Genomic DNA, 9694 nt, shown 5'->3' on the forward strand with positions numbered 1-9694 from the left:
GACTCAAATACACAGAAATCATGGTGCAGAGAGCAGACCCCCCCTCCATCTGGGGCCTTGGTGAGGACTAGTGAGACCATAACATACATCATCATCAAGCAGGTTATATCGGCAGCCATCTGGGTTTGCCAAAGAAAAAAAGAGTCTGCAACTTAAGAGCAGCTTTGAACCCTTCAGCGGGTGGGGGGGGGGGGGGGTTGAGTTAGGTGGAGAAATTGCATGTTCACAACCCTAAAGCACTGTTGATTAAAAGGCACCAATGCCCTTCTTATAGTAGCTGTTAGCCAACACCTTGTAGTCTATACTGTCACCTTCTGACGCTTGTGAGAACGCTGAGCAGGCAGGAACCACACCCTCTGAGGGAAGGATTAGTACAGTAACATCTCTCTCTGCAAGCTGGCGAGGGTACAATAGTGATCCCAAGGCACTGCACGAGGGACTGTACAGGCTACATGACACACTACCGCACAACAGTGCTTGAGTGGCATTCCTAAGTATACATGTATTGCCATTGCTTTCTTTGCGATCGTTCTTTTGTGTATTTATGTGAGATTATTCATACATAATATGCTAATGAAGGAAGTCTACCTGTGCTTTTAATGTATACAATCTAGATACTCATTTTAGAAAGATATTGTGCTCCCTCTCTACGGCAACATCATCCATGAGGCAACTACGTCCCTGTGCAAGAATGGAATGGATGTCTGTCACGCTGCGTCAGGTGGGTTGTTTTCTCTGAGGGGCATACGAAGCGGGAGTCCTAATGCAACCTGAAGAAGGCTAGAGAACTGGAGATGCTTCTCCGTGACCTAGCAGCGGGTGATGCTTTCTGTTCCTTAGTCGGCAAGAGATGCCTACCCTCACCTCCCTACCTTTATGTAAGGACATTACAGTTTACAGAAGGGCCCACAATGCATCTGGCTTTTCAACTTCAAATCTGAAAATGACAAGTCAAAAATAACATTTGTTCACACTATTGATGCTCGTCACGTTGGCTGCACACTTATAATCAACTTCAGAATAGTTTAGTATAGAGCGGATTTGTGTTCTGAGATGGAGCAAAGTGTATCACTTATAAGACCTCACTTGCCTTCGCAATTCACTTAAAGTGAGGGTTTTCGCCTGTGACGAGGCACTTCTGTTTGTGTAGGCTATTTATGAATGTCTGAACGTATTTGAACAAAGCTATGTTTCTGTGATTGGCCTTAACCACTATCAGATATTATTTCAGTTTTTTCTTTACCGCAAGAGGGATCTTGGGACAAGAAACGTGGAAGACACAGATCGTTTGCTCAGCAGTGAAAATGGGCCCATTTACGCCTGAAGAATTTGCGTCATTGAGCATTACACTAAAGCACTTACCGCAGATAGATGGGCAGTTTCGGGGACAGGCAAGCCCTAAAACCCATCCATGAGGAACTTAGTACATTTCAATGCACACCTGCCACATGGAACATTCCTGATTGAAGCTTGACTTTTTAAAGTCCAACCAATAAAAACATTGACGGATGTGCAGGTCTCACCTGTAGTGTTATTTTTTGGGAAACTAGTGTTTGAATGCGACTGGAAGAAGAGCTCGCTTTCGTCCTGAACTTGGACCCCAGGCCACTGGTGCTTTTTGCAGTGCAGTTTATTCTTCTGCTGCTTTTTGCAATGGTATGTTGTACAACACTTGCCCTTTTGCAACAAATATCCTCAATGCAGGATCAGCACAGCAAAATGCCCCATAAGGAAATCTGTGTCTCTCAGCTACTGTAGTTGGCCGACCAAGTTAAGAATGGAGCTCTTCAATGCGTGGACTGTAGTGAATTTTTACAAAAGATCTCTATGCGCACACTCTAAAACAAATGTTTGGGAACTGGAGAAGCTGCTTTACTCCATGCTTCAGTGTATTGTCTCTAAGGCTATGAGGTCATTTTTGGGGTTAGAAGGCGCTTTCCAAGTTACTTAAGTGTCATTAAAACGATTTGTCTGACCTATCAAAGAGGTTTAGAGAGGGACTGAGGACTCCAATTTGGGTTTCTTTACCTTACAGTTTGAAGCATTCACCGGGTTGGATGGTCTCCGCGCTCTGAAGTGTATCTCTTTCTACCTCATTAGGTGCAGGACTCGATTGATCTCTTTGGAGGGTGGATGCCCTGCACTTGCATGTAGTATCCCTCTACCTCATCACATTGTAACGAAGTACACACATCCGCTGATGCACAGAGGATGTGCAAGCACCAACGAGCTAGAAGCTCACCAGCACACAATGGATATATGCACACACCTATGCGGACTTCGCTTCTATGCATGATCCTTAAGAACCATTCCAGTGTAGGCTAAAGGGGCAGTATGAATCCCGTGGAGGTGGGCTTGGACTTCCTCGGCTTACTCACACATGAGGCAATCAGATAACAGTGCCGGACATCAGAGCCACCACTGTAGGAGCGGTCTTCGGAGCGGAACATGCCGCTCCCACAGTAGACCCATCTGTTGTGATGCAGAGGACTTATATTGCAATGCAGGACACAAGAGCGTTGTCCTCCTCCACACAATCTGACACCATCATGGATTATGGAACAGCACATGGCAGGAGGCACCCCCTGAATATCTGTCATGAAGGCACCTTCAGTCTTCCTGGAATACATGTGAGGGGGCTCTTGACAATCAGAGCCTTTGAACTCGCTCCATCTTCTCCACAACCACCTTCTTAGAGTAGACCCCAAGGAGACGGCTTTTTAAAAAGAAAAAAAGTTTTTAAAAGATTTGTTTTTTAAAGAGTTCTGTTTTATGCTTGTGAACAAACTCTGACAGTCAACACTCTGCACCGATGCATGCCAGCCAGTGTCCGATGAGCTAGTTAGGTGGTAGCCTCACTCATGGACCACCAGCTCAGGAAACCGGAATGGAAGAGCTGAAAGAGAAGACTCCCGTATTCCTGACTGTGAAATAATGTGACTAAAATTCCTGATCCATAAAGGTATCTGAATTGTGGGAACCACAATAGAGAAGGTCCTAAGCGGTTGGCAGTGGCTCATTATACAGACACCGGCAGGTATGCAGCACCAGAGATATTCCTCTTGTCCACTTGCAGACTGTCCACTTAAACCCTGATGCAGTGCACTTTACAGGAACGCGTGGTTAGGTGGTGTCCAGTTGTCCCTGGCATGCCTCACTCTGGCAACTACGAGGCTCGCCGCACACCAATTTCAAATTGTCTGATTGTTCTTTTAACTGATTTTTTTAAAATTGCCTTTTCAACAAAGGGATCTTGCGAACTAAATGACTGACTGCTTTTTTTAATAAGCGTTTTATTTTATTGAGGCTGATGTCTAAATGCTCTTGTAAATTGTGCTAAACACAGCTTGTTCAAGTCACTGAGATGGGTGTACGGGGAAGGCGCTGGCGTGCCGGCAGCGCCTTTTGGAGCCATTCTTTGGTCATTTTACTATTGTTCAGATAACTGGTCCTAAATTAAGAAAGATCTTGCTATATGCTGATGTCGCATAGCGTTCTATTGAATGGTCTGGAAGTATAAACAACTGCTCATAATGGATTAAATCCATGCAGGGATATAAAATATCACTGCACAAACCTGCCCAGGCACTATAAAATGGGCTGAGCCCGATAATAAAAACTTGTTCATTTTGTGTAGTTCATCATTGCCCTAGGCACCTCACGCCAGTTGGGTGCTTGTCCCACACGATGCATTCTCTTCTTAGTCTGAGAGTGAGGGACAATCTATGCTCCGAGGATTGAAATATTCCACAGCAGCTTCTGCATATGCAACCTAGCTGTTTGACTGAGCTGGGACCACATCCGGTTCCCTGTGCTGTGCCTTCAACCAGGACCTAAATGAAATCCCAAAGCTGATACCATAGGCTGGAAGGGAATCCTATGCATTTACTCCTTAGAAGGACAGCAAGCGCTAATTTTGGACTTCACTGTGACTCTCCGGTTGCAAAATCAAATTCAGCTCTGATTATTTAGCTTACTGCCCCGTCTTCAAGCCTCATTGCAATTTTGTTCGCAGAGCTGCATTGTAAATGGTTATGCTTTCATTGCCATCCTCTCAAAGTTGGTAAACCAAGTGGGCTTATTTTCAGCCCAATATGCAAGGGTTCCTGGTGATAATGCACAGTGTGGACATTTTAGCTCTGAAAGCTGTGAAGAAATGCTTGTAGTTATTAGTGGAGAGCATCACTCACTTCTGCTTCACTGGAAAATCTTAAAAATTCAGAACAAATGTCACTTTTCATTTGGCTTTTAGGCAGCGCTTAATTTGAGCTTATGGTTTCTGGTGCTCAGCACCGACACTTAATCATCAACACCGGAGCTTTTCATGAGCACCAGTTAAGGGCCCATTCATTACAGGGAGATTAAGTGATTTGCCCACAATCACAGGATGTTGAGCCGACACTTCATGCTTAGTAGTTGGTTCTGTTTTAGGCGGCGCTAACAGGAGAAAGGGCTGGTGCAAGCTATCTCCTGACGAGACCTTCAGCACTTTTTTTTTTTCATTTTACATATTAACTGCAGTTTTTAGGATACCACATCTGCTGGAGTGGACCAGCACTCTAACCTTAGCTTTAGAAGAGCAGTGACTCTTGGGGGACACAACCACTCAATCATCATCTGTACAACACTACAGTAGGGCCAGATGTACAAAGGCCTTTTGCATTTCTTAACGGGCTGAATTGCAATATCATCCCGTTGAGAAACACAAAACAGCCTTCCTCTACGTAAAAAGGCCTTTAAGAATCACAATATGCAATTTCTACCCAGTAGGGATTTCCTATTTGCAATTTCTTAGCACATGTACAAAGCATTTCCTAAATGCAAAATGAGCATTAAGGAAATGCAATTACCTTCAACTCTTAGTTGATGGTAACCATGTGCAAGTTAAAAAAAAACACCCAAAGGTGCTTTTGTAAGTACAATAGAGCCCACACATGCCCGTAGGTCATGTGTGTGCTCTACATGTGCACCACAAGTTTTGGGGTGCATTATGGGGAGGCCTAATGCCCATAGCCATCCTTGGTTTAGCATTTTCCAAATAGCGATTCCCTAATTCGAAATCGCTATTTAGGAAATGCAAAAACTGTCCATTGGTACGAATGGCATGGGATTTCCTAATTGCAATTTCCCAAAAGCGAATCCTACTCTTTAGGAATCGCTATTAGGAAATCGGTAATTTCATACATCATATTATGCTTTTTTTAGTCGCTATTTAGGAAATGCAAAATTGCATTTTTGTTCATCTGGCCCTACATCTCTCTAGAATAGAAAACCACTCCAATCTAATAAAGCAGAAAGATAGCATAACTGTGGGGTTGACAACCTGGGACTTCTTCATTTGCATGATACTGCAGGGCTCAGAAGAGTCGACTAAATAAATGCCTTATTTGCCATCGAGGATCCACCGCCATTGCCAGCTTATTATTCTTTTATTGATCTGTTGATATGCTTGCGTTGAACAAATTTGGCCATGTTTTCTTGTATGAATAAAATATCTGAATGTTTTAACTTTTCCCCAAAAGATGGCGGCTCTTATGATTCACAGAATTTGGGATTGTTTTTCTTTAGTTTTTAAAAATAGTGAAGTCATAATTGCACTTAGTTTTTTTAATAATTGTAAATAAAGTTGTATATAAACAAGTGTTTGTATTCCTTCTCTACAGAACATCAACAAAAGAAGTACATTTTTACATTCACTATCTTCTGAGTTTTTCTTAATCAAGGAATTAAGTAAAACGTCTTTACAAATCCTAATTTCTGTAATCTGGTAAAATGCTCATGTTTTTATGTTTTCGTTCGTTTTGCAGGCACTACCAGATCCTCTACAACTCCACACCTGTCCAGAGGTAGCCAGCTATTCAAAAATTTCTGCCCACAGTCACACTGCTGGTGATGCCCGCAGAGAATAAGGATGCCCTAGATGGCACTATAACTGAGCAGCAGATTCGAAGTGCCATATGTACGTGCTTCTCCCACCTGTAAAATCTCGGGCCGCGACGACCTGCCTATTGAAGTATGCAAAACATACGAGACCCTTCTGGTCACTAAATTGTCTGAACTCTACTTGACTGCCTTGGTGGTTGGGCACCTGCCTCCATCCATCAGGGCGACACTCCTGGTATTGCTCTAGAAGCCAGGATGTGACCCAGCGGAGGTCACCTCCTACAGACTGCGGTCCATGACGGTCAGTGACTATAAAATCCTTAGCAAGATGCTGGCAGCCATTTATTGGAGCACATGCCTCCATTGATCCACCAAGATAAGAATGGGTTTATACTGGGCAGGTCCACAACACTCAACATCTGTAGGTTGTACAGGCTGCTGAAGGAGGCCCCATCGCATTGGCCTTACTCGGCGTGCCTGGACGTCAAGAAAACGTTTGTTACCCTGGACTTAGACTGCATGTTTAAAGCCCAACAAAGGTTAGACATTCAGAGCAGGATCCTATGATTGATTAAACTCCTTTACGATGAGCGATCAACGAGAATCAAGATTAAACAGCTGAACTCACAGCCCTTCCCCATCCGCAGAGGCACATTTCAGGGCTGCCCCCTCTCTCCCCTGCTCTTCGCCCTGGTGTTGGAGCCCCTGGTGCAACAGCTGCAGCAGTCTGGCCACACCTGAGGTATACTGGTTGGCAGTGGCAGTAAACACTGTTTCTCTATACCCCGATATATCAGAAATGTGCGCACAGGTATAGCAGAAATTGAACATATTCTAGACTAATTCGAAGCCACCTCAGGACTGGAAATCAACTGGACTAAGACATGTTTATTTTCGCTGCACCCGGAGTGTCCCGTGCAGGTTATTGTGGTTGGTGCTCATTTCCTTCAATGGGAGCTGCACACCTTCAGATATTTGGGCAGTAATATTTTTTTTAATCGACGATGGACTTAATAGATGGAAATGTCACAAAGCGATTTCCTCCTTGCGGCCTCAGATTGCCTTTTGGTGATCCCTTTTTCTTACTGTGCAGGGCAGGGTGACACCCCCGGAAAAGGTGATGTTGCCAAGGCTCCTATGTTGCTTTGCAAATGTGCCACTTCCTGTCCCTGCAGCACCTTTCAGGTATTGAGTACGAAGCTGGATGGCATTACCTGAAATAAAGGGAGGCACAGAGTGGCCCTATCCAAACTGCAGCTGACACCTCAGCACAGGTGGTTGGGGGCCCCAGTGATTGAGCACTACTATTGAGTGGCCCAACTCTAGTGGCCCACTCTTTGGCTGGCTGGGCACAACCTAGTGGAAGTGGGTGCAGAGATAGAGACTGGAGCACAGATTCTCATACAGAAATTGTTCCTCTGAAGGCTCCATGCTGAAGCCTTCATCAAGTAGCCCCCTTCAGGTGGCACATGGGTGCTATTGCAGAGCACCGTGGTGATTGCTTGGGGTTCCTGGGTATTATCCGGTGATCCCCCTCTGCTCCATGAGCGTATTCCGGTGCACTGTGGGCTGGGCAGGTGTGTAGCTGTGGGAGTATGTAGGGGACGTCACTGTGGGTGATCTCTTCTGGGGCGGGGTGCTCATCCTGATCAACCTGTTGACGGAACAGACTGATCTCCCGGCGGGTCAGTTCCTGATGCATAGGAGCATTGTGCCACAGCTAGAGCGCTTGTGGGGCATCACAGATACAGATCCTGCCCCACATCCCCTGATGCAAGCTCTCGCAATGGACAGAGGTATGCATGGCCCTCGCACAGGTTGCTCAGATCTGGACAATGTGACCAACTGCCTGCTAGGATTCTATAATTGTAGAAGAGCGGATGAAGCAGTGAACCATTTCATAGATCGGTCACTGCTAATTGATAGGCACGCAACTGCAATGCATTGGAAGGCCCCCAAACTCCTGAGTGCGTGACAGTGGTGGACCATAGCTGTACGGGTGGGGTAGAGGTAGAAGCTCTTCGCAGAGAGGAGGTGAGGGTACAGATGAGGGGCCCCATTGCAGCTGCATGAGATGGGCTTCTCTTTCAGGAAGCCTCAGAGAGTGACAATAACCTTGCATAGTGGAACCCTCCCTTACAGGCAGCTCAAGTCATCTCTCTTCCACTCCTCCTGCTTATCTACCCGAGGAGAACCACTGGGGCTTATCCCGCACTGCAGCAGCTGGCCACTCCCATCCTAGATACATCATTACCAGTGTACCATGGCTCTGTATCTATATGTGTGTGTATATTGATACACACATATCTATATATAAATATGTATTCACTGGAAAAAACAAAGGTTTTTCAAACAAAGGATAAAGTGACGTTATCGTTTGGTAAAAATATCTCTTACAACATAACATTTTAAACTAAAAAAACACTGAAATTAACCAGTTATAGTAAACTGAATTAACTATATCTAATGCCCTGAAGTTACTATAACGTGTGCCCTCACCACGCGCAGTGTGGTCATAAATCATGACGTTTCAGATGTCATCAGTGTTGTTAGCAATGCTGTAATTGAACATATCATGATTGATGTAAAAAGAGAAGGTATAAGCAGTGAACTTAGAGGACGGCTCTCTCTGGAAGTCGCCCCCGCCCCGGCCCCTCACCGGGCCTAGAGGTTCAGACTATCCCTACCCTGCCCCCTATATATTTTGTTTCTCCTTTCAAGACGGGACTGAGTCCCAAGGTTCTAAAATGGCTGCCACAGCATCTTTGTTGATGTTGGCTATGGCCAATCATATGTAATCATTTGATCTGTTGACTCTGTGTTTCCTCGGCCGCCTGAAACACACATACAATTTTAACCTTAATTTCTCAATAACTGCAGCACAGATTTAAACCAAATCACCAAGAGCATGCTTTCTGAGTAAAGTTCTAGCTTTCATTGAAATTTGGTGTAATTCCGTTCAGCCATTTTTTTCTTTATCGCTGTTTTTAAGGAAAATTACCTAAGGAAAACGCTTTTTATCAGCCCCAGTTGACCGTTCACCATGAAATCTTCCACGAAAGAGCTGAGATGGATGATGCTTTGTTTGGGAAGTTTTGCGAAGATTCACCAAACAGCGCCAAAGTTATTAACAAACCAAAAAATCTGTTTGCTATGTAAATGGAGAGAGAGTGAGAGTGTGTGTAAATATATATATAAATGTGTGTGGACACACACAAGCCAAGACTCTGTTAGAGTTCCACAACACTGGCCCTAAAATCCGGATACATTACATGCAGGGACTCAGCAGTTAATCCATCTGTCTGCAACAGTATAGGCGGTGAGGCACCCTCTACTCCCCACCCCGTCGAGGTCCTCCTGGGTCGACAGGGGACCGGCGCAGTGGCAGACTGCATTTGAGATACCAGGCCTGGTGTGGGCCTAATGCCAGGCTTCTTCGCCCATCCACAACGAGAACCAGATGACATCTAGCATGGGGGTGCGGTGGTGCCTACTCTTCCCCCGTGCCTGGACCCATTCTGTGTGAGGAGACGAGAAGCCAGGGACCACAAAGACAAGGGGGGTGCTGGGGTTTGGCATAAGAGGTTACATTTTAGAGCTATATGAACTGTTAATTCACAGATTAGCGACTCCGTTTAAAAAACATAAAGGCAGCCCCTTGAACTAGAGATCCATTTCTACTTTTGTGCATTGCAGATTCAGTTCTGTGTTTGGATGAACATCACAGAAACATTTCTGTTGCAACCACCATTACCAAGCACTTGGGGGCTTATATACGAGCCTCCTGCGCCGCCAGAGTGTCACTTTTTGT

At 45.1% G+C, this 9694-nt stretch overlaps 1 protein-coding gene across 1 annotated transcript in view; it reads left to right on the forward strand.

The window, feature by feature from the left end:
- The window catches only part of SLC66A1 (solute carrier family 66 member 1), an 82757-nt gene extending 77117 nt beyond the window's left edge, over positions 1–5640 (forward strand). Inside the window, exon 8 of the mRNA XM_085609072.1 lies at positions 1220–5640. Within this exon, the coding sequence (XP_085465198.1) occupies positions 1220–1324 (105 nt within the window). The 3' untranslated portion in view covers positions 1325–5640. The remainder of the gene's footprint in view (positions 1–1219) is intronic.
- Positions 5641–9694: the final 4054 nt, after the last annotated feature.

This window comes from Triturus cristatus, chromosome 1_2, assembly GCF_964204655.1.
Source record: "Triturus cristatus chromosome 1_2, aTriCri1.1, whole genome shotgun sequence".
Lineage (NCBI taxonomy): Eukaryota > Metazoa > Chordata > Amphibia > Caudata > Salamandridae > Triturus > Triturus cristatus.